Source organism: Macaca fascicularis, chromosome 8 (assembly GCF_037993035.2).
Source record: "Macaca fascicularis isolate 582-1 chromosome 8, T2T-MFA8v1.1".
Taxonomy (NCBI): Eukaryota; Metazoa; Chordata; class Mammalia; order Primates; family Cercopithecidae; genus Macaca; species Macaca fascicularis.
The window spans coordinates 108,568,526-108,593,972 of NC_088382.1; the positions used below are offsets into that span (position 1 = coordinate 108,568,526).

At 44.4% G+C, this 25,447-nt stretch overlaps 1 protein-coding gene across 2 annotated transcripts; it reads left to right on the top strand.

Annotated features, from left to right (window-relative positions):
- The first annotated feature begins 7,330 nt into the window (after positions 1-7,330).
- Positions 7,331-14,962, top strand: OSR2 (odd-skipped related transciption factor 2). Of its 2 annotated transcripts, none has more exons than XM_005563781.4 (4): positions 7,331-7,711; positions 11,707-12,475; positions 13,519-13,618; positions 14,386-14,962. In XM_005563781.4, the coding sequence occupies exons 2-4, from the start codon at positions 11,820-11,822 to the stop codon at positions 14,566-14,568; spliced, it is 939 nt and encodes a 312-aa protein (XP_005563838.1). In that variant the 5' UTR covers positions 7,331-7,711; positions 11,707-11,819; the 3' UTR covers positions 14,569-14,962. The 2 variants fall into 2 exon arrangements, with proteins under 2 accessions (XP_005563838.1, XP_005563841.1); XM_005563784.4 differs by having other exon boundaries at positions 14,468-14,962.
- Positions 14,963-25,447: the final 10,485 nt, after the last annotated feature.

A 25,447-nucleotide genomic window follows, 5' to 3' on the forward strand; every position in this document is an offset into this window, starting at 1 on the left:
GCAAAGATAACAGAGCTCATCACTTCTTGTAAGACCAGGATTCTTTGAAACTTTGATCTGAGCTGGTCCTTCTCCAAATTCTCCCAAAAAACTATGAGGATGGGGCCAATCTAGCCGTCTTCCACTTCCCTTACTCCTCCTCCAGCAAGGGTGCCAGAAAAAGAATGATTTGTTTTTTCTCTGTGGCTCCTTACAGTCAGGAAGTGAGAATCAGTTTGAGTGAGCTATGGTCACCAATCACAGGGAATCTACAGTGAAATTATCACCTGGCATGAAGTGAAATAACATCATTATAAAATGTTGTCTTCCAGTTGGAAAGCCAGAAGTTAAGTCTGTGCTGGCATTCACTTTCTAATAAATGGGCTGACTTAAACATTTATTTTCTCTTCTTGACTTATAAAAATGACTAAAAATGTAATAGAGAATTCAATAAATGTTTTAAAGATTGCCATTAAGTACAAATACTTTAAAATTTAACGAAACCTAGGGGATCCAACCTTAAAATTCCACCTTCCTTGTCCTCACTTCCACCCCCAAGTCAGGATGAAAGTTCAAGGCTTCAAACAATAACACAATTGCCTCATACCTGGTACATAGTAGACACTCAAGAAAATTGTTGAAAAGGAATTATATGTGCCTTATGAGTTGGTACTTCACAGGATTTTTAGAGTTGGCTTGACTTGGATTAGATTCAAGAATACTATATTAACCCTCCAGGGGAATATTCACAGGCAAACAGCTACAAGCATATACTACATTTTTCTTTGTTAAAACTTGTATCTGCATTCAAATATTGGCCTTGGCATTTCCTAAGGACTGGCTGCTTCGAATGTTACTATATCAAACCATCTGCACTGGGAAGCAAAATTCTGTTAAGAAATAGAATCACTGGTAGTAAAGAAATTACCACATTCCTGACCACTGTAATAGCTTATATTTTGAGAATCCCCATAAGAAAAGGTCATTTGGAAACAGCAACCCTTTGTCAAAGTGAAGATGATGAATACTTTTGTACAATTTATGACTATGGTCAGTACGAAAATTCATTTTTGTTTGTATGCATTTTCAGTGGCTTTCCTGCACTGACTCACTAAAATTAAAGCTTAAAAAAAACCCAACTTGAAAATAGATGACAAGAGGCTTCTAGTTAGATGAGATTTTGGGGAGACAAAGTGCCTTCTATTGTTCACTGTCCAAAACTAGAAAATCCTGGAGGGAAGCAAATGGTCCAGTGGAGGCGATTTTTTGACTGCCTAAGGATGGAAATTCAAGTGAAGGTCCTAGAGAGAAAGTGCAAAGTGAACAATCATAAGGGAAGTTGACTTGGCATAAGAAGACTAGAAAGTGCCAGTGTCATTCAAATTTTTAGTTGGGGGAGAAGGGAGACTATTTTGTACTCCCTAGAGAAAAGCAAAGGGACTTGATTCCATCTTAAGGTGACAAATCAGGACTCCAATGCTGGATGCACTTGAAGGTGGATAGCTAGGCAGACTGGGGCAGCAGGAAGTAGGGTGGGAGCCAGTGTGCACCAAGTGGGTGAGGGGAACATGTGAGTCAGTTCCAGTTGTCCTCAGACCCTCCTGTCCAGCCTCAGGGTAATCCAGGGGCACAGAGACTCTGAACCCTGGCCCACCCATGGTCCCTCGGATCGTGACACTCTCTTACCCCTAGTGCCACTCTGACCTATTACAGGGAGGGTTGGCAAGGTGTGGGTCAAGTGTGTCAAGATGTGTGTGGAAGTGTGTGCAGTAGACACACAGAAAGGTCCCTAAAATGTGATGAAAATAAGAGAATGACATCGGCACGGACAAGGAAGGCAGGCAAGTGTTAAAAATGGTTAGAAACTGTAAAATGAGGTGCGACATTTCCTGAAACCAGTCAGATCTAGTCTTAGATAATACTAATAACAACAACTGGCCGTGAAAGAAGGCACCTGCACTTTCTCTCCATTGCTCTCCCCACCATCTTATGCTGACTCCTTGCGGGTAGGCGTAGAGCCTTGTTCCCCTAGGTATCCTCAGCACGTTTCCAAGTACTTGAAGGTGCCCTTGGAAAGTCTTATGAATGAGAAATAAATGAGCGAGTGAATGAATGAATAAGCTGCCTAAAGCAGATGCGTTTATGCGTGCATTCTCTCGAGTGAAGGAAGAAAGAAGAGGTAGGAACGGAGCAGGAGAGAGAGCACGCGTGAGAAAGATAAATCGCGCCCGCCCGCAATGGTCCCCAATGTCAATTTGATCTAGGTTAGTGGTTCTCAAACTTTGTCATGCATCAGAATCACCTGGAGGGCTTGCTCAAAACACAGATTGCCAGGCCCCACTCCCAGTTTCTGACTTAGTAGGTGAGGCCAGAGAGTTTGCATTTCTAACAAGTTCCAGATGATGCGAATGCTGTTGGACCACACTTTAAGAACTGCTGCTCTAGAGGGTAACTCGGACCTATCCCAGCGTCCTGGGGAAACGAAATCTGCAGCGGGAAATGGAACGTCCAAGGCAATCTTCAGCTGACCTTTTAAAAACAAGTCCGGAGACGGGAGGGTAGAGCTGCTCAGCTCCAGCCAACTCACTGCCGCGTAGGAACGGAGGTCATCGGAAATCAAGATTTCCGTTTGAATTTTCCCAACGTTTAAGCTTTGGCAAGTGTGTTGAAAAACACACACAACATGAAAGCCTAACAAAAATATAGGTTTGCTGACCGTGCCCTAGTCTTTTCCCAGGATGTTCTTTTCTGTCATCCATCGTCTACCCAGATTGAGCACAACAGCCGGGCCAGTCCCGCCCTCGGCGGTTGGGGCCTTCCCAGAGAGGTCCCGTGCGGAGAGCCCCCCCCCCTCCCTGGATGTGTCTGGGGCCTGTCCTTCACTGCGATATGTCTTCCTTGTCACGGACACTGAGGCGCTCAGTTCGAAAAGCACCATGAATTCGAAGCAGCCCTGGACGCAGTATCATGGGCGTTGGCCGGCTCTCTCCGACTAGGCAAACTGCAGCAGATCCCCTTCCCTGGAGTCACCGGAAGACGAAAACACACTCTCTGCCCGCGCGCCCCGGGAGCCCGCTCCTACCCACCTCGGCGTGCGGCGCGGGCCTGGAGACCGCGGAGCCCGAGCGGTATCCAGCGCCCCTCCGCTCGCTCCTGCCCCGGGACCATCCTCACGCTCCAGGGTCGCGGAGGCATCTCGCGACTAGCGAGGGGCTGACGGTGGCCTGGGTGGCCTTGCGCCGGCTCTGGGATCCACCGCTGCGGCAGCCGAGAGCCTCACCTGGGAGATCCAAACCCAGGCTGGAACTGGGCTCAAGGAAATTTCTGTCCCCAGGCTAGACCACCCGGGCCACGGCCACGCAACTTGCCCTGCGACCCCGTGCTCGGCGTTCCCACAGAGCTCCCCTTCCCTGTAACTCAGTGCCTCGCAGGCTGGTGGCCGGAAGAGTGCCTGAGGCTGCCTGGCCTGGCCCGACTCGGGGTGGCGGGGTTCCTGGAGTGAGGAGCGACCCTCAGCTCCTGCAGACGCGGGAACGCCCCCGCGCGATCCGTGGGAGTGGGGCAGCCTGCCTGCACGCGGTCCCCTGGGAAACCCCTCTGCATCTCCCGCCGGGACAAGGTCCCCGGCCTTGGAATCTGAGGCACGGGACCGCCTGCGAACTCCCTGCGCTGGTGTCAGAACTGGTGTCTTTCCCCTCCTCTGGGGAAGTCAGAGCAGCCCGGAGTGGCGTCGTGGGTCCGAAAAATCCGTCTCAGAAACCCACCAGGAGAAAAGTCTCTGGGGGTGGGGGGCACCTTGTGGGGCTTCCACAAAGGACCCGACGGTGGGTGTGGAGAAACCTTTTAATCCCGATAATAGGCCCAGGCCCTCTCCACAGGACCCCTGCCGCATACACGACTCTTTCTCTGCAGCAAGGGAGCTCGAGCCCAGGTACAGGGAGCCGTGGGGCGGGCGGGCCAGCTGGTGGCCAAGCCCTGAAGCAGAGGAGCCGGCCACGGGGGTGGCCGCCCCCTCAGCCCGCGCCACGCAGAGCTCGGCCAGTGCCTCCAGGGGGCGCTGCGGCCCTTCCCGCCGCCTGCTGACTACAGCCCGCGGCTGCGCTTTCCCACCTCAGCCCTGCAGAGAGCGCGGGCGCTGACGCGCTGTTTTAAATATAAAATTCTTAGCTTTTTGCCCCCGTCTCCGCACCCTCAACTCGGCCTAGTACACGCAATCCTCTTCTGGGTTCCCCAGGCGTCCTTGCTACTCCGGGGCCAGGGTGCACGCACCCCGAGCAGAGCCGAGCTCCCTACTCCTCCAGGCTATGGCGAAAAACGGCCAATAGTGCGGGAAGTTCAAATGCAAAAGGTCCCCGCCTCGCAGAGGCAGTGGAAGGCTGAGGAGAAGGGAGGCGAGTCCCCGGGGGTAGTGGCTGGGATCCTTGGAAAAAGATAAGGTTTCCATATTGTATTCTTGAAAGATTAAAAGTTTCTAGGATCCGAGTCCGAGTGGCAGAGGCGCGCGGTTCGAGTGGGAGAGCCTGAGAGTCAACTCCAGGGAAGTCTGTGTCTGACACCTGCTCGCTGCTTAGCTGGCAGAGCCTCCTGGGTGGGCCAGGGGCAGGGGCCTGGGCTGCGCGCCCCCTCCTCCTCCACCTCCTCCGCGTTTCCTCTCCCTGGCCTTCATCCCGGTCTCCCGGGGCGTAAACTTGCAGCGGTTGGGGTTCAGACAACCGCTGCTCGCGCCCCTCGTCAGTTAGCCATTTCCCTGAGAGAGTCCTTGGTGTCGAAAGCCCAGAGCCGCGAGGACAGCAGACTACCGGGTCAGCGGAAATTTCAGAGCGAGCCAGCAGCTCAGGTCCCCGGGGCCGCGGCGGGAATGGAACTGCTCGGCGGAGACAGCCCCCGGGGCACAGCTGGGCCACTGCAGACTCCGGGACTTCCCTCTCCGCACACCCGAAACCCACAACTCGCCCGTGGGCCAGGTGGCCTTTCTGCGCCGGGGGCTGCTGGGGGCGGGCGGAGAGCCTGGCCGGTGACCTGCTCTTGGGTGGGCTCCGCAATGCCTGCGCCCTAGACGCTGGCCGGGATGAGGGGCTGGCTGGGTCTGAGCCTGGAGAAACGCAAGGGTCAGCCCGCGGTGGGCGCAGAGGTGGCCCAGGAAGGCCCGTGGACAGTGCTGCGCTGCGCTCAGCCTCCGGGCCGCTCCCCGCGTCCGGCGCGCACCTGCCCATCGAGGCTGCAGGGCCAGCAGGCAGCCTAGGCGCGGCCGGGCCACGCGGCATCCCCCAAAGCTGGAGTTCGCCGACTCTTCCCTACCTTTCCAAGCGACCGCAGTCGTGCCCAGAACGCCGGCGTGGCCCAGACTCCATTTTGGAACTTCGCAGGCTGGAGTGGACGAAGTAAACACATTTATGGAAAAACCCCGGGGTTAGGAGGTTTGCGGAAAGAGGGAGCAGCTCGTGGGTGGTTGGAAATTCTGCCTACCCCTCCGGAAAACCAAACGGTTCCGCACCCAACGTACACATACTTAAGGGCGGGAAAGGTGTGAAGCCCGCTGCTGGGGAGTTGCCTCCCCTTTGATGAAAAGGAAGTGTGAAGCTTAGGAACGCTCTTCAGGTCACCACCCCGTGAGTGGGAGACTTGGGGAGTCTGAAAGAAGAGAAAGCTCCCTCCAAATCTCCCAAATTGAGAAAAGATGCGGGAGGAATGAGGCAGTTGGAGAGAGAGGACCACAGGCGCCCCGCAGCTGAGGCTCAGGACTGAGCTCTAAAATGAAAGCACCCCTATGGGACCCACTAGGGAAAATGTGAAAAAAAAAAAAAATCTGAATGCTTAGGCATTCTGCTGCTTCTATTCTGTGTGTCAAATCTACTCTGAAGCAGTTAAGTACTGCAGGATATTAAACACTCGGATCTCCGTTTTAAGCTCACTTTTTAATCTTTGCGAACTTAAAATTGGAAAGATAGAAAAAAAGATCTGCGACCCCTGTTATGTTTTACCAAAGGAACGAAAAATTCTCTCCACCTCGGCATAAATAAAATAGAAAGAATTTTATCTTAATAAAATAATATCTGGGAGCTTCTGCCTGACTCCCCAATTACTGCTTAACCTTTTGACAGTTTTTAGCCTCTGCTTATATTTGTCTACTTCCCCACACGATTGAGTTTTTTAAATTGTCCTTTGGGGAGTCCCATCCAAAACCATCTTTCGACGGAAGACTTTTGAATTGTACAGCCTCTTGGTTGAAGATCTACCTCCTCTAGGTGCGGGCTTGCCTGGGCTAACGCAAATCCCCTCTGGCAACTCGTATGGGACGAAGGGCGTTTTTGCTTAGTGTTGATCACGCAAATCACATCTGAAAAGAAGCTGCTTAAAATGGGTGTGTATCATTCCCTTCCTGTCACTCTGTCACCCCTATTCCAGAGTGGTTGAAGTGCTTTTTGCAGTTACACTCACACAAGACCAAACCTTTAGAAGAACCTGAAAAATGTATCACTGCACTTTGAATTCGATTAACTTTCCTGGCGACTGAACAATGGACTCAATTTTTCCTGGGAATGACGATGTAAATGTTTTGAAAAACTAGAATCGCATTTTCCTAAATTTTAAAAATGTTCTTCACCCATTCCAGATGGATTCTTTATTGTTTGCCAATGGGTTGCAGATGCCCACTCTTTTAACCAAGTTGGTTTACTGCGTAAGAAATGAACATTTGCCGATTAAAGCTTAAATATTGGAAGAAATTTCTCCTGGGGCATTCCACGCGTCTTTGCAATAATTACTAAATTAGTCAGTTGCCACCTCTGTAAACAAACTTCGTTTAGAAAACAGCAGGCGAAAGCAGACTACACATGTAGTCATAATTGACCAAAAGTATGTACAAAGCTGTTCAAAATTGGGGAAAGAGTGATTTATGCTGGAGAATACAGTCTAGAACTGATTTATTTTACTCTACGGTGAAGGTAGTTGTATTGAACGTGTTAAGATGTGCAAATGAAGCCGGCGAGCGCACCAAATAAAATTACTAAATGCCCTTTGGGATTCTCTGCAGGGTCTTTGAGAGGCAGAGAAGCAGTTGTTGAGTTTCTAATAGTATAAGGAAAAGTGGCAACGAGAAGAAAGGGGGTGGGCATTGTGTTTGTATGTGAGTTTTGAACTGAGTCACTTACGGCTGCTCGAGGGAAACCTCGAGCAAACCTGTGCCTTTAAGGCTCAGTTGCTATCCAAACACAAGTAAACAGAGTGGACCATTAGCAGACGCCGGGCGCGAAGGCGGAGCCAGGGCGCTGAGGGCCCCGCTCGGCGGCGGGACGCCCGCCCGAAGGGGAGGCGGGGCCGCTACTAAAGCCCAAGACTCCCGGCCTGGGGCGGCCTGGGGAGGGACGCGGGCGGGGACGGAGCTCGGCGTGCTTGCTGCTGGAGGGTGATGGCCCTGCAAGGCTGTGGGCTCCGACCTCAGCTGGAGTCGGCAGCGAGAGGTTCGCGGAACAGCGAGGTTCTGGGCGAGCGCTGAACGCCTGCCCCAAGCACCCCGGGTCTTTACACAGTCCGCGTCCACAGACTCTGAAGAAGACGTGGATCTGCTCTTGCTTTCGCTGCTCGCGTCCTCCAGATCATGTCCGCGACTCCTGCGACTCCGCGCGGAAAAAAAAGTTTGCCAGGCGTGGACTCAATGACCTTTCCAAACTGTGCGCCTCGCTGCCTGGACCGGGTTTGAGCGCTGCTGAGCAGGCAGACCTTTCTGCAGGAGGTGAGTGTCCGCCCTGGGAAGGGGCTGTAGCCGCCCTTTGGAAGGAAGGGTTTGGGGGTGCAAGAGGCGTTCAGATTCTCGGTCTGGTGTGCCCCAAGTTTAGATGTGAAAATAGATCATGGGGATGCAATCCCAGGGCACTGTATTTCTCACTTCCTTGGGTCCCTGGCATGCAACTCCCAGCTAACACCCAGCCACACACACTTCTACGTATGGTTTCTTAGTTTTGTTTTGGGATATTTAATCTAAGCGGTCGGCAAGACTTCTTATAAAAGCCGATCGACGTACACTGAGATCAAACCCCACAACCCCATGGTGTTTCTGCCCCTGTCCTAGCAAGCCCTGGTCGACTTGTCCCGGGGCAGCCGCGGCAGCGCAGCGTGGACGGGCCCGGACACCCGGTGCCTGCCCAGCCAGCGACGCTGAAGGCGCATTTCAAGAGGGAAATAGTTCAGTTCTCGGTAATTTGTCAACCTTGTGCTGGCTTTTAAATTTTCCTCCCACCTTCCAGTCCTGACTGAGGGGGGGCCAAAAGCAAACTCCCCGGGGGCTTAAACGCTCGGATTCCCGAGAAATGGCAAGTGAGAAAGGAGTTGCAGTTGTACAAAGAAGGAGCGAGGAAAAGGTGTTTGTGGAGGGAGCCCCGATCTGTCTTCCTACCTGTTAGCAGAGAACAAAAGGGGGCTGGCGTTTCCCAAAGCGAAAGGGCGCAGACAGCCACTTTCTCTGCTAAACAAACTGCAGTCCTGAGCAGAACAAGAAAATTACTCACGCAGGGGGAGCAAGGGGAGCAGAGAGAAACAGAACCCAGATTATGCGGAAGGCATCTTAATTTAATTAACTCCTTGGGAAGGCAGAGGCGCTCTGAAAGGACAGGAAATTCGCAGCCGTTTCTCTATTCACCTGATACAGTCTGGCCCTCACAATCTGTCCTTAAACAATTTTTTTCTTTTTAATGATCTTTGATCTACTTAGTCTATAGCTCTCTAATTTATATAAAATTCCACTGCGGTTTGGGCTGAATTTCAGTGAGCCTATCTATCTAACCATCAGTCATTTCTCTCAGATACCAATGCACAGGTTTTAGCAGATGAACCCTGACTGTATATTATTTTTAGATAATTCAGTGTAATAATACCATTACCAAAGAGCAAAACTCCCTATCAAGTTACTTCTTAACTTTTTTCTCCAATGTTTTGAAAGCTTCACTGAACTAAGTGTGTACACATCTCCCTTGTTGACAGCCAGTCAACTAAATTTTACAAAATTTCTCCACATGCCTGGAAATTCCTGTGAAGAAGACTGATGAAAGAAAAATAGCCTCAGTTCCACCAACATATTTATGCCTTTTCATTGGTTTAAGTTTATTTCCTTGCAAAATTAAAAGTAACCAGTGGTCTGAAACAGGATGGTGGAGAAATGACAGCAGAAGAAGATCGCTGTTATTTCCTGAAAGGGAGTGTGGGAACTACAAGGCTCAGCTCTAGACAAAACGAAAGTACTTTAGGATCTCTGCCTTCACTTAAAATACTTCTTTTGACATACATTTCCAGCAACTCAATGGGAGTGTGGAAATTTAACCTTCCTAATTATTTGTGGCAAGAGCCATTGGTGGATATTTAAGGTAGTTCTGTTTCTAAAAGGGTTTCAAAAGGACCAGTGGTTTGCTCTTCCCCTATGAAGAAACTATATGCTCTGCAAATTAAAACAAACAGGTACTATGAAATAGCACTTTTTTTTTTTTTTTTTTTTTTTTTTTGCTAACATGAATCTGAAATATACTAGTCGTTAATTTCTGTGTTATAAACCATTCAGAGAAAAGGGAAAGAAGATGGCACTCAACTTTGTGGCAGTGTAACCTTTATGGCGGAGTTTGCTGTGCCTTTGGAGTAGAAATCACAGGTCACAACAGTACTTTAGCTGACACCACTCCCCCCCCACACCCGCTCCCTCCCTCAACACATACACCCTGTGGTGGGAGTTGTGCTTTGCCTCCTGTATTTATTTCTAAGAAATCTAGTCTGGGAATACACCCAAATAATAATTTCGGTTTCCTCTCTACGGGAAAGAGGTTGCTTTTCAACACGAAGGGAAAAATAATATTTTGAATCTCTGGAAAATCCTCATTATACAAAGGGAAATAAGGGTGTAATTTATTATTTTTAATTGAAAGGGAAATAATCAGATAGATTACCAGGAATGTTAGTAGAATCCTTTTTTCCTGCCTCCCTAAGAGAGTTGCCGCTGAGCAAAAATAATCGTGATTTGTGGTGGGAAAGTTGATTACTAATGGGGGTTTGCAGTTGCGGTTGAATGGTCTGACTGAGACCCTCTGACTGTTACACATCTCTCATTAACTCCTAGCCTGAACTCCCAGACCGCATACCACCAAGCAGAAGGGATTCGTTAATAAATCTCTGTCCCGGAGCCCTTCCAAACAGAAGAAGGTGTGGGCCCCGCAGAGGCAGCCAGATCCTGCCTTGCCAGAACGCACTGTCATTAGCGTAGCCCCCTAAGTCTGCTCACAGATGGAACCACAGGCAGTACTTCACAACACGCTGGAGAGGACAACTTAGGTGCAGGAAGGGGTTGGGTGGGAAGGGAAGGCTGGAATCTCTCCTGCCTTCCCACTGGGTTCAAATGCCAGGCTTGGCGGTTGGTGGCACAGACTGGTGCTTAGCTCTGACTCCTACACCTGGGGGGCTGGCAGAGGGAAGGCCCTGGTCCCCCGAGCTGGCAGAACTCCTTTCTAAAAAGGGGCTGGCTGTGGGAGAATGTGGGCCCGCCGTGAATGTAGGTGAGGTGCTCCCGGGAACCTGGATCTGAAATCAGACCTGTGTTGCCATTGGGAGCACGAGGAGAGGGGAAGTGCCCTGCTTAGGCCCAGGCTGGGCGTCCTGGTGGCGGGAGCACAGCCACACTCACCTCTAGGCCAACGGACAAGGTTCCTGCAGGCCAGCAGGGCCACCCTGTGCTTGGCCTACTGCGGCTCCGCTGCAGCTCCTTTCCTCTCCCTCCCCGGAGCGCTCTCCTCTCTCCTCTCCCCTGTCTTCTCTCTCCTCTCTGGTCTCCTGGGGCCTACCTGGTGGAGGGATGCAGGGGTCGCTTCTCGGTGCCAGACTGGGAAGCAGCTCAGGCCTCCCGAGAGCTTGGCACTCAGTCTGGGAAAAGGGGTTCCTCCAGCCTCAGGGATGTTCTCTGCCCCCATCCCACCCCCTGGGAGCCTGAACCATCTGGAAGGGATCTTAGTGGAGGGTTGGGAGGAGAGCCCCTGGAGGAGGAGGGGGCGATTCTAGGCCGAATCCAGCCCCTGAGGTGTCACTTTTCTTTCCTGCGGCCCGTCACCGCTGATAAATGGGACTGAGGGCAGAGAAGGAAAAAGAAAACCTCCGAGGTCAGTGCGGGGCGAGGCGAGCCCTTCCCAGGGCCCTCTGGCCCAGAAGGATGAAGCGCACCGGCTTTGCTCTTGCACGCCGGCTTGCGGTCCGGGTAAGCGCGGGAAAGGCGGCCGCAGGGCGCGGCAGCAGCGCAGCGCGTGGGATCCCACCACCCATACGTTAACCCACCGTTCCCGGGAGCTCCGAGGCGCAGCGGCGACAGAGGCTCGCCCCGGCCTGCCGGCATTGGCGTTGTGGTTGACTGAGCTTCACCTGACGGGCTTGGGGAAGGTGGGCTGGGTTGGGCTGGGTGCTGCCCCGCTGTCCGCCTTTCGTTTTCCCGGGACCGATCTGTATCTGTCCAGAGTCTGAATCCGACCTTCCTTCCTTTGGGCGCCCGCTTTCCAGTGGAACATTTCTTGCTCTGGCCCAGGGCTGATCTGCATGCGGACTTGAGCAGGTGCCACGAGGTCCCCTCACGGCTTCTTTCGGGGATCTTGGAGTCCGGTGGGGAGGGAGACTTGGGTGAGTGTGGTAACCTGTGTGGGTGCCAGAAGGCAGAAGGAGCAACCTTGGATTATAGTCATAGTCTCTCCCTCTCTTCCCTGCCATTTTTAGGGCTTTCTCTACGTGCTGTTGTCTCACTGAGTTTTTGTCGGAGCCCCACGCACTCCTGCCTCTGATTCCTGGAAGAAAGGGGTGGTTCCCTCAGCCCCCCAGCATCCCGGAAAATGGGGAGCAAGGCCCTGCCAGCGCCCATCCCGCTCCACCCGTCGCTGCAGCTCACCAATTACTCCTTCCTGCAGGCCGTGAATACTTTCCCGGCCACAGTGGACCACCTGCAGGGCCTGTACGGTCTCAGCGCGGTACAGACCATGCACATGAACCACTGGACGCTGGGGTATCCCAATGTGCACGAGATCACCCGCTCCACCATCACGGAGATGGCGGCAGCGCAGGGCCTCGTGGATGCGCGCTTCCCCTTCCCGGCCCTGCCTTTTACCACCCACCTATTCCACCCCAAGCAGGGGGCCATTGCCCATGTCCTCCCAGCCCTGCACAAAGACCGGCCCCGTTTTGACTTTGCCAATTTGGCGGTGGCTGCCACGCAAGAAGATCCACCTAAGATGGGAGACCTAACCAAGCTGAGTCCGGGGCTGGGTAGCCCCATCTCAGGCCTCAGTAAATTGACTCCGGACAGAAAGCCCTCTCGAGGAAGGTTGCCATCCAAAACGAAAAAAGAGTTTATCTGCAAGTTTTGCGGGAGACACTTTACCAAATCCTACAATTTGCTCATCCATGAGAGGACCCACACGGACGAGAGGCCGTACACGTGTGACATCTGCCACAAGGCCTTCCGGAGGCAAGATCACCTACGGGATCACAGGTGAGGCGGGCAAGGAGGATGGCCGGGAGAGGGAAAGCGAATTTGTTCTGGACACACTGAGTCCTGATAGACATCCCAAGTGTCTTTATAATCCCCTGTGATCTAAAATACACCCTCAATCACGCTCCCCAGCCCGGTTCAGCTAACTCCCAACATCTACTCTTTCTTCCCCCCCAGCGGCTCCTGCTATGTTCTTGTTTGGGATGAGGGAGGGCCTTTCCTCAGCCTTGGACAGGAACAATTAATTGGCCTTAGTCCTGGGATGGTTATCCTGTCTCTTCCCGGTGCGGTGAGGAGTGGTGCAGGAAGAACCGAGGGACCCTGGGGTGCCGGTCCTGCCTGCAATCGGGCTACTTCTGTTGGATTTCGCCCCTCGCCCCCCACCTAGGTGCACCCCAGAGCCTGCCATGGGGACCTTTCTTTTAAGCTGTATTTGTGTGTGTGTGGGGGGGGGGGGGGGGTCTTGCGGTCACCGAATTTACAAACAACTCCCACCTGCCTTCCACGACCTTAAACTCTGCATTAATACAAGGCAATTGAAGACATACAATAATGTAAGTGTTATCCTTGGGTAAAAACTTCTCAGGAGTTGGGGAGACCTTTTTAGGGGTATCTTTTCTGGACTCTACCTGCTGTTCCCCAGAGATGAGACTTCTGTACCCATCCTCCGAGGCCGTTAAGGGATTCACTAAAATTAGCACCTCTAAACTCGGCTTTGCCTTACATCCTGATTTGGCCAATTTAAATCCCAGAGAAAACCATGGAGGCCAAGAAAGGCCCGTTCAGCGGGGTTTTGAGCTCCAGAAAACACCAGAGAGGGCGATCAAGTGTAGATAAAACCCGCAGGCCAGTGAACATTTTGAAGAGAAGCTGTTTGTTGAGATTAACCATAAACAGAATTACACAGGAAAAAAAAAATCTAAAAACATAAATGGAAATCTTGTTTCTTTTGTTCTTCCGTGACTTCCTTTTAAGTAATTGCTAAAAGTAACTCTTCATCATGGGGCAAAGTTATTTCAATGAAACCTTATATTAATTTTCAGGTATATCCATTCCAAAGAAAAACCCTTCAAATGTCAGGAGTGTGGGAAAGGATTTTGTCAGTCTAGAACTCTAGCAGTTCACAAAACTTTACACATGCAGGTAAGTTTGTTTTCTTGTTTAAAAACAGTGGCTGGTTCATTTTATCATTACTGCTTTGCAAAAGGTGTTCAATGGCAGACTCTTTCTCGTAAAAGGCTCTGTTTAGATTAGTTCTCTAGGTGGGGAAAAGCAACACTCTTGATTTTTTTTAATATATAAAATTAATCTTATTTAACATAAAGCATTTTTATATTTTTCTTAAAAAACAGGCCACTTTGATTATCATAAACCCTAATTTTAGAATTTTTTTCATCCAATCTGCCCTGCATTTAAAGCTTTCGTGTTTAGGAGGAAATAAAGGTAATTTTGATAATGGAGGCATAGTGAAATCCCATACGTTCTCTTTCCCAGGGGCCTCATAATTTGTACCTTTCAGGACATTGAGGAATAGTTTAGTTTTCCAGCAAAGAGGAGCCTTATTACCCAGGAGAATGTTGTTTCTTAAGAGAGGATTAGAGTTTTTCCTTCCTCCTTTTCCTGCCTATGACATGGTGATGAAATGTGAAGAGCTGGAAATCACAAAGCCCACCGAGGTGGCCGCGGGTCTACCTCCGAAGTTATCAGTGTAATCGGGCCTCTGTGTATGCCTGCACGTGTGTTTTCATGATTGGAGGATTAGGAGCACAGATTTGTTCCTGCAAGTCCCCTCTTTTGTTGTCATGCGAGTGTTATGTTAACGCTTGTGATACCGATAAGACAGAAACTATTGAAAAGGGTGCAGTGGTGGTGTGAAGGATTAATCCTTTGCTTGCTTCACATCTGAACAGGAATCTCCACACAAATGTCCCACATGTGGAAGAACCTTTAATCAGAGAAGTAATCTGAAAACTCACCTTCTCACCCATACAGACATCAAGCCCTACAGCTGCGAGCAGTGCGGCAAAGTGTTCAGGCGAAACTGTGATCTGCGGCGGCACAGCCTGACTCACACCCCGCGGCAGGACTTCTAGAGAAGCCCAGGATCTGTCCCGTGCCGCCGCTGCTCCCCTCCCCCGACACCTCTCCACGTCTCCTTCCCGGGGGGTCGCACCCCTAGCCATTCACTGACCCCAGCTCTTCCCTTGCTGCAACCACACCTGCAGCTCCAGGGAGTTAACTCTTCTTCTGGGGGACTGAGAACTGTAGAAAGCCACACACTACATCCCTTCACAAAGAGTATATGCTAGTTTTTTGTAGATATTCACAGCTCATTTTAGAGCTCTGTACATAATGTTGTGGGTCTTTGTTTTGTTGTTTTGTTTGTTTTTGGATCTTGTTGGATGCGCCTAGATATGGAAAATGGAAGCCAAATTTTATCTTTAAAGACTGTATTTTCAAAATAAAACTTTTTCTTGTTTGTTTCAACACTCCTGCAAAGGTGTCTTGCTATTTAAATTCTGTTTTTCCTCTAGATTCTGGAAGAGTGAGCCTTCTCTATACAATTCAATACTGAAGGGCATTCTTTATCCCTAAGTTTAAAAAAATAGGATTTCTCAGAATTCTCAATCTGCAACTTCAGCCTTTCCCTTTTTATACGGTGGCATTTTGGAATTAGACAATTGGGCTGTTTCTTTGTTTTGCAAAGATATTAAAACATTGATGCCCCTGAGGTTTTATCCCCTTTTGTTTATTTCAATTAGTTGTGTATTATTCCCTCAGATAAATGTAATATCTTAATATAACATGCAACTTCCATGGTTGTCCCACTTGAAAGCACAGGATGGGAAGAAGCAGGAAGCATAGAAGAGGTGGGAGCTTCTTACCACTTCATTTTTGAAAAGTCCTTGGCCTATTGTCACAATTTATGATGGGCAACTTCTCTTACCATTAGACTTTGAACACTATGATTTATCACTATAGACAGAAACTTTATCCTGCCTTCAGGAGGGAAGTCTAAAATCCTACAGAAGAGTACAGGAAGATACAATCTTCAAGAAGACAGGAGAGAAGAGGAGAAAGGAGAAACCAGTTAGCTATGTTCACAAAATATTTCTTTCCAAGGGTGGGGATCCTTTCTTCTAGAAGGTTAGGATTTTTCTGCAAAGCAAACTGAGTTAGGCTACCAGTGAGGTTTCCACCACTGGTTGGTCTTTGTCCCTGGGAAAATGCCAGAAGTGCAGGTTACTCCATGTACAGAGCTCATGACAAACATGTAGTCACCTTCTGAGGCATTTCAACCTTTCCTAAATGGTTCCCGGGGAACATGACTCTAGTATAGTGACAACCCTGAAGTATAGTGTAGGATTTGGGTGGAGGGCTTTGGAAGGAGATAAAGAGTAGTACTATGCAGAGACTGGAAGGAAAGTGATTTAACTTAAAGGGGGAATGACAGAGGAACCTGTGGCCCAGTAGGCTCTCACAAACTGTTTAATATGGAACAACAGGTTAAACAAGGCATTATCAGATGTTTAAAAAATTTGTATATTTGTGTGGGGATGGCATGTTTCACTTTCAGGGTGATTCCAAGCAACATGCCCTATGTTTTTACCTTAGAATCTTCCAGAAAAGTAGATAGAGACTTGAAGACTAGACTCAAAATTTCTCAACAGTACCTCGTTCAATACAACCTACTAAGAGGTTTCAAAAAGTGTTCCTGACTAATTCCTTCCTCTGTTTTCAGGGGAGCAGGCTAGAAGTCATGTTTATCTCTCACTAGAAATTAATTCTCTCCAACAAAGTGTCCAGTCACCAGCCTGTGTGCCTAATGCTCACACAAATGCATTCCCCAGCATGGGATGAGCCCAAAGTCTTCCTGAGGAGTAGGGGCAGGGATGGAGTATGGAGTGTATGTGCCTGTGTTATTTAGAGGAATGAAACAGCTGTTTGCTTTCTTTTGTTTGTACAGAATTAACTCAGTGACCTCCCTGCCCTCTCCTCTCTCAAGATCCTGCCCACGTTGGTACAGAAGATTTGAATACTTTAGGGCAGAGTTAACACTGACTGTCCCTAAAGCCCCCCTAATCCTGCAGGCTTTTTCTACATAGTCAATCTCACAGCCCCACCCACCCCTACTGACTACAAGTGTCACAGTTCCATTGCACAGGGTTCAGTCCAATTATCAAAGAATGACCCTTGTTCGCTATCAAGCTACAGGCATATCCTTGAAGTCCCTATTACAGGAATATATAGATAGGTATAACCAGAAAACTGTTCCTCTCCATTTATTTTATTTGAAGAAATGAGAATCAGAAGGGAAAGAGGAAGAAGAGAGGAGAAAGTGGAGAAAGCAGTTCCCCATCTGATACACAAACTACTTTAAAAGTTAAGGTTAATTTATTCATAATTAATTTATTTACTCATTAATTTAATAAATGCTTATTTTATGCTTTTCATGTGCCAAGCCCTGTGCTAAATTCCACTGATTTTCTTGATCAGTTTCTGCCTTTCTATATCCAGTGACACATTTTTGGAATCTTGGCTACTTAGGTAATTTAAAAACCTACGATAGGGCTAATTTAACACCCTCAATCTAGACACTTAAATCCAGCATTCGTCTAGGCTCAGAAAGGATCTAGCTTCTGTCAGGGTAGACTTTTTCTACATACGCTTCATGATCTTAGGTGAACTTTTAATTTTAATTTTAATTTTTATTTTTAAGACAAAGTCTCACTCATTGCCCAGGCTGGAGTGCAGTGGCACAATCTTGGCTCACTGCAACCTCCACCTACTGGGTTCTAAATTATTCTCTTGCCTCAGCCTCCCAAGTAGCTGGGATTACAGGCACCCACCACCATGCCTGGCTAATTTTTGTATTTTTCGTAGAGACAGGGTTTTACCATGTTGGCCAGGCTGGTCTCGAATGCCTAATCTCAAGTGATCCGCCTGCCTTGGCCTCCCAAAGTGCTGAGATTCCAGGGGTGAGCCACCACGCCCAGCCAGGTGAACTTTTAAACAGTGAGATCCTCTCCAAATTCTGGGTTTTGTTTTCTTCTTCTTTAGACTGTCCAAGTATACAGGAAATGAACAAATTTATGAGACATCATAGGGAAAATATCTTGTATCTTAGGAAATTGATCTGCTAGTTTTTTTGGTTCAGAGAAGAGTCATTATTTGAGTTTTAGATTAGCCTGTGTTTTCCTTACACCCTCTACCACAGTCAACTCATGAATCAATGCTCCTGGCAAGAGACCAGCCAGGAGGTGGAAATATCACGAGTCATAACCACAGCGCTGAAGAACTTCATGCACAAGTTAGGTATTTACTCTCTAGCTGTGACTGTAATCTCATTTTGCAGTCTATGCAGTAAGGTTTTTAAAATAATTTCTAAAAATGAATTACATTGTAATCAATTGTTAATATAAAATTATGAATGTGTGTTAGGTGTTCTTACTGATACTAACCTTGAAATGTAGGTCATTGTGGTACTAGTGCTTTATAATTGTGGAAATTACAATTGCTATTTTGCACAGGCACACCCTTTTTTTACATGAGGAAGCATTTTTAAAATCTGACTATAGAATAACAAAATATTTAAAAAGTCAACAAATCTAAAATCTCAAATTATAAATAGGCTCAACTACCACTAGTGATAAAATCAGAGGTGGTTACTGGGAATTTTGTCTGTTCATCTGTGATGTTAGCACATGCATTTGGTCCTCTTCACTTAAATAATGTTCAGTCAGATACTTTTACCCCAACTTTGAGTTCTTGAAGATTGTCAACATGACAAAATAGATGCATTTGCACTAAACACTGTGTAGAATCAACAGCAAATTTTAATACAAGAAAAATATTAGCATAATGGGTTGCCTTTCTTATTACCAAAGTAATTTTAATATTATTATAATAAGGAAAGATTTAAACAATTGATGAAACCATATAACACATTGCAAACAGGAATGACTTTTGTATTTTAGGGGTTTATTTGTGTTTGCCTTTATTAGTGTGTTATATGGAGACTATATTTCTCAATTTTTTCTTCTATAATGTAACTTGTCATGATAACCACCTCTGCTGACAGCAATGAGCAATAAAGGGCGTGGAGATTCAGAATGATTCAGCTTTGATGACCTGAGATATTTCAAGTTCATTCCGGTTTCTCTTTTTTATTGCTTGTTTTTTTTCCCCGAACACAAGCTACCTTATTATCTATGCTATGTAACTTTTTTTTCTTGAAACTATCCCAGGCAAAAACTGATAGTGAAAAACTGTAAGTAACCTTATAGCCCACAAGAGGAAAATTGTTAAGTAAATTATCATGCTATCTCCATTAGGATGTTTTCTACTGCACAGAACAGAAAACTCACCTAAAAAGGGCTTAAGTAATAGGAGATATATTTTCTCACATAACAAGAAGTCTCAAAGTAGGGTCCAGGGATGTGTAATTAATTGGAGTGTCATGATCAACTAGGATCAATTCTTCCTATTTCTCTGTTCTTCCATCTTTAATGTGTATACTGGACTTCCTTTATGGCCACAAAATGGCTGCCACAGCACCAAGCACTAGCTCCACTGCTCCCTCCTGACACACATTCCTTAGGCAGAAAAAGGGATTATCTCTTCCTTGGATCACTTTTAAGGAACTAAGAATCTCTTTCACAAATCTAACCTATAGATTTGCCCATATATCTTTTTGGTCAGAAGTATGTCACTTGCTCTTTCCTCAGCCAATCACTGATAAGGGGAATAGAATTGTACCATGATTGGCTTAAACTAAATAAAAAATCACTTTTTGTGAGTGGAAATGGAGTCAGCCTTTAAGCCTGAAGCCCTTGACCGCCTGAACAAACCTGAGTTCTGTTAGCAGGAAAGAAAAGAGAACTGGCTATTGTTAATATTAGGCAGATGTTTAAAATGAAGTTTCCATTAAACACCTTGTGTTAGGAGATGTTGGTATTAGATAGTATTATTTCAAATATATAAAAAGGCATAGACACTATTATCTCAACTATATAAGACAAGCAAAACCTTTCAAAAACTAAGCAGAAACAAAGAGTAGCAGAAAATATACCAAAATGTTAACAGCAGCTTCATGAGTGGCAAACTAAGGGTACATTTTTCTTCTCCTTTTTAAATTTTTCAACTCTTCCACAATGAGCACACATTACTTTTATAAAGGAAAAGGGTAATAATCTTTATTTTTAAAATCTAAAATAAAGCCTTAATTTGCTCATCTTTATAATTTTTCATCTTGATTTACTACCTCTGACCAATCTTTGCTTGTCTCCTTTCACACACACTCATATGCCACTTCTAAACCATTCTTCTAATTTAGTTACATCTTTACTTTCTAGTTTATCTCTCTTTATTGATTTCCATTCAGAGCTCCTTTTCCTATCTTTTCTCTAGGTTTCTTCATCCTGGTTCCATATTTTCACCCTTTTTAGAGCTTCGACAATTCTAGCCCAGGGTTCCTCATGTGTGAACATTAGAATTACCCAAGGTACTTATTTCTGTGTCTTCCCTAATCCAGTGGGTGAATTGGAATTTCTGGTGATAAAGACTAAGTACTCTATTTTAAACAAACACTTCAGGTAGTTCTTATGTGTATTAGAGACAGAACTTCTGCGTTAGCCTTTGACACCATCATTACCTTTATCTTATCCATCAGCCATTTACTATGTGCCTACCATAATAAACATAAAACAAATCTCAACCCCCTTTTCTTTACTTATTTACTCACTGTCCTTGAAGTTGTCAAATTTTCCTCTGCTTTGATGCTTACTGCCCTTCCGTAGTCTTTCCCATGTACTTTTATTTTCTATTGTTGCTGTCCCAAATTTCAATTTTTTCATTAATAGACATATTTGGCTTTGAAATTTTATTTATTCATTCTTCTTTGTTCTCTTGATCTGCTCCCTAATTTTAAAAAGCAGCAGAAGAAAGAGACTATAATAATTGGTTGAAATGGGTAAATCACAGAGTAAAATTAATTTTCTTTCAATTTACTAATGAAAATATTGTCACCAAATGACTTCTTACTTCAGCTTTTTACAAAGAGCATTCATTTGCTGCAGCAATGCTTTATGTATTGTGGTGTGGATGTGTGCTGGTTTTAGAATCAGAGCTAAACTAAATTGCTTTTAGATTATTTATGTTATCATCACACTAAAATTAGAGCTGGAGGAGGCCATTTTTTGATAGAAAGAGCCATAAACATGAAGGTCAGAGATGGATTTAATTTTTTTAAGCTCTGAAACTGTTTATGGACAAGACAGTTAACTTCTCTGAGACTCAGTTTCTCATCTGTACAATGAGAATTTGCACTACACAATTTATAAAGTCCTCTCCAGCTTGTAAGATATATGGTTTTGGGAAAAGAGTATTTCCAGAAAAGTATTGATGATTTCACAAAAGTTAGAAAATATCAAGAAATCAGATCACTTCTGTCCCATGAAAATTTTTATTAACTCAATAAAAATAAATGTGATTTCTACTTGAAACACAAATCATTTGTTTTCTTAAAACTTCTTAAAATTTTAAAGACCCTACAGAAGACTGTTAATTTAATTTCTTAAAACTTTCTTAAAATTTTAAAGACCACATGGAAGATTGTTAATTGAAAGTAATATTTTTACATTGAAAAGTAAATTTACTTATTTTTTAGATTATAAAAACAATCATACTAATTTTAAAATATTCAAACAGTATATAAATGTATAAGGTAAGTTTCTTATTACCTGCTCCCACCCTGACTAATCTGGACAATCACACACAAATAGGATCTACTGTAATACTATTTTTCAACTTGCTTCCCTCCACCTCCACTTAACAATAAACAATGTATATATAAAATAATGTATGTATAAACCAATGCATGTATTTGGTCTGTTTTACCCTACCGGTTAAAACAGATCTGCTGCTAATGTAATAGAAACAATCAAAACAAAACTAAGGACTTTTTAACTGAGGATTAATTCTTATGCATTAGAATTTAATATGGAGAAATAGGGAAATCATTCTGTTACTGAAATTATTTACAAAATACCATCCTTAACTGACAACCTTTAGTCCCCTATCTTCATAAAGGCAGCTTAGAGTGCCTGAAGGGATTTGAGAGTTCTGCAAGGTGTGTCATATTATAGTTCACATCAGTGCACATTGATGTATCTCCCTGGCAAGAACTGAAAGATACAGTTCTTAAATCCCCTGCTGACCCATTATCCATGGATCATTGACAAGACAGAATGTAATAGCTCCTGTCTTTTTACCAAGGTAAACCTCCTAGTGAAACTGCATTGTTTATGCCCTACATCTTTTATCTAAATAAGAAAATTAATATAGGAGAAAAAACTACATTAAGTAGATAATATAAATACTTTCATATTCTTTATTATATTTTAATATTTATTGAATAAGGAAACATAAGCTGTTTAATTGCAGGGACTGAGACTAAGAAACTTTTCCCATAACCTATCTTTCCAAATAGATCATCTTAAATACAAGGCTAAAGGAATTGCATAAGATCCAGCATTTGGAACACCAAATTAAACTAATAGACATGTTGCCTATTTAAGGACAGCATTAAAACAGTAGTTCAGTTGGTGTTATGAGTCAGAATTTAACATTTCCCATTATCTTGATCTAAAAAGTCAGCGTTTCTCTACTCTAAAAGTTATTTCGTGAACTGGGTCATAAAGAGTCATAAGCTCTCAGAGGGATTTATTCACAGACCTCGGCAATGTTTACAATGTGGCACTGTGTTTTTGCAACATCACATATTGACAGTGCTGTGTTTTAAATTTCATAATGCGATGACAGGACATGGTCATATTTTGATGTGGTTCTGATCAAGATCCATCTGAAAGCTCCTTACTTTATGTTAGTCTTCTTGACTTCTAAAATAATTATGCCCTATTTCTATCTGTTTATATCTAGAAAAGGTTAGAAATAGAAAGATGATGCTCTCGTCAACTTGATTAACATTCATTTCCTGCCCAGGGCAAAATAAAAAAAGAAAATGAAAAAATAAATACATAACTTGACCAACCATCTCAGTAAGAATACGGGCAAGTGAATCAGATATTTGGCCTAGACCAGTGAAATTAAAGATACATATCCCTTTAAATCAGTGATTCCACTAGAGAAACTGAAACACATCTGCAGAAGGATACATGGGCAGGAATATTCTCTGAAATATTGTTTGTAATAGAGAAAAACTAAAAAAAAAACAATGTCCCCTAGCATGAGAATGGATAAATAAATCATCAATATTCACATAATAGAACACCATGTAGTAGTTAAAATGACCAGTTTAGCAGTAAATGTATCAGCATGGATTAATCTCAAGCACATAATGTTGTACGGGAAAAAAATAAGTTACAGAATGATAAGTACCTATCATTCATGTAAAGTTTGAAGACATGTAGTTCATAAAACTGTAGTGAAAGTATAAGATGTTCTTGGAAATAATAAGCACCAGAGTCTGCATAGTGGATACCTCTGGAAAGAAAGAGGATAGAAATTAGAGATCAGTACACATTGAGGGGAGATTTCAGTTGTATTTATGATATTTTATTTCTTCATTATATCTGAAGCAAATATAGAAATTAAGACTTGGAAAAGCCGAGTGGTAAATAGAGGGGTGTTTGTCACATTAGTCTCTCTACTCTCCTATATACTTGGAAATTTTCATAATAAACTGTTTTCAAAAAAGAATCAGATATTAGAGCTGAAAGGGACTTTAGGAAATGTCTAATAATTGGATTTTTAATGACTAGCTACTCTGTGATGTTAGGATTACTTTGGTGATGTTAGGATTACTCTGGTGCATCAGAGACACAGGGTCTCTACATCCTTGGAGCTTACATTCTACCAGAAAGAGACAAAATTTAAAAATAAACAGAATATTAACATGGACCACACAGAGGATTTTATTTCATTTGAGGATGAAGAAATTGAGGTGCAAAAAAGTCAAGTTATTTTCCCAAGGTACAAGCCAATTCTAGAACTTTGCCTTCCTCTGTCTTTCTGTATCCTTCTATTTTCCTCTGGTCTCCCTCTAAACTAATGTTATTCTAATTACTGATGGTGTTAGGCACAAGCACATTGATAGTGTCTCACTTGTTTTGTAGCCATCTGTTTGGCATAGGTACAAATTTGTCAAATACTAAAACTTAACTAAATAGCTTTAAAATTGTTGAATATTTTGCACGTGACATTAAATTAACACAACCTTCTTATATTAGGTAGGTCAGCATTATCTTTGTTTCATGGGTGAAGAAAGGGATGAATGGGGGAGTAGCAGTGGGGTGAGGTAAATTGCCTAAGGCTCTGTAGGAAACAAGAGTGACAGGTTCTGGATCAGAATTCAGAACTCTGACTTAATGTAATGCAAAATTTGGAGTACCTTTCTTTCTGATCTTCCCTTTTAGGTTAATGTGCCTCACTTCCACACATTCCTGTAAAGCTAACACTCTTGAAAATTGTAAGAAAAGGGCCCTTACCACTAATACCTTGTCAGATGAATTATTTTTCACCTTCAAAGTTGTGAATTCATTGGTAAACATGTTTAATGTAAACTTTTATGTCCACGCAAACTCTTCTCTCCAGATGGTCTCAAAGAGTGTTCAGGGAAATCATTTTCCAAGCCGTAACTGTTTTATTCAGAGCTTTGAAGACAGATATCAGGTGAGCTTTTATCGACTGTTGGAAAATAAGGGAGTAGAAGAACAAAATGATTATGGTAACCTAAGCTACCTAGATGGTGTTATGACATTCATTCTACTGACAAAACTCTAGCATTCATAAAGTTTATTTTAAAGTAATTATCTTCATTTCTATTTAAATAATTGTTTTAATATTATGAGAGCTGAAGGTGATTGTTTCAGCTTCTTCTTCTTCCTGAGTTTATTGAAAAAGAAATGGTCACTTGTAGAAATGAAGCTCTTGTGGGGAAAAATTATTCTGAGCCGAATTTAAATATCCAACGTCAGAAGGTACTATGATGTAATACTATTGCTACCCAGGAGTCCATCAGCAGACTGTACCCTGTGTGTCACATACTTCGCTACAAAGTTGATTACAGGTTTATGTTGTAAGTGCACAATATTGACTGGTACAGGATACAGACACTTATTATCCGGAATTACTTATTATCTTCATTTTCCAATGAATTATTTCTTCCCTTAGCTGATGTGTGAAGCTAGGTTTCTAAGGACTTCTTCAGTGTTCTTATTAAGAACATCTGTAAAGAACATCAGAATGAAGTGTTGAATTTCACCCATTTGGATTTCATTAAAGTGTCTATAGTTGTCAAGCATTTAGAAAGTCAAGACACTAAGAGTTTGGGGTTTGACCCAAAGGAAATTGGTCCTCATTTTAAGGCTAAACAGGAGGGATAACAGAGCCAAATTTTTTTAGGGAATAGGAGATTAAAAAAGAAATTATTCCTTTCAGATACATGCCCCTAAAGAATGAAAGCTTAAACAGTCATACTTTGTAATAGTTAAGTTTTTCATCTTGCCAAAACAAAGTGTGGGTTTATTGCAGAAGTTCTTAACCTAGAGTTCATGGACCTTTAGTGGGTCCATAGGCAGACTTCAGAGAGTCCATAAACTTTGTGAAATTGTAGGCAAAATTTCACTTGCATATACACATGTGTGTTTTTTTTCCCCTAGGGAGAGGAAACTAGCTTTCGTCAGATTTTCAGGGACATCTGTGATTCAAAAAAGGTTAAGAAATGGTTTATTTTCTTACTTATTTAAGGTTCTTAAAATTTTCAGAGTATCTGAATAAGCAGAGTTTTATATTTCTCTTTCTATTAAAAACACACAATATATATAAATGTATATGACTTTTAAAATGCAAGTAAGATATACTAATTTTTAAATTTTAACAAATGACCAGAAGTTTTGGTAATCTGTGAAATCTCAATTATAACTAATTTACCTAAATATACAATCTGATCTA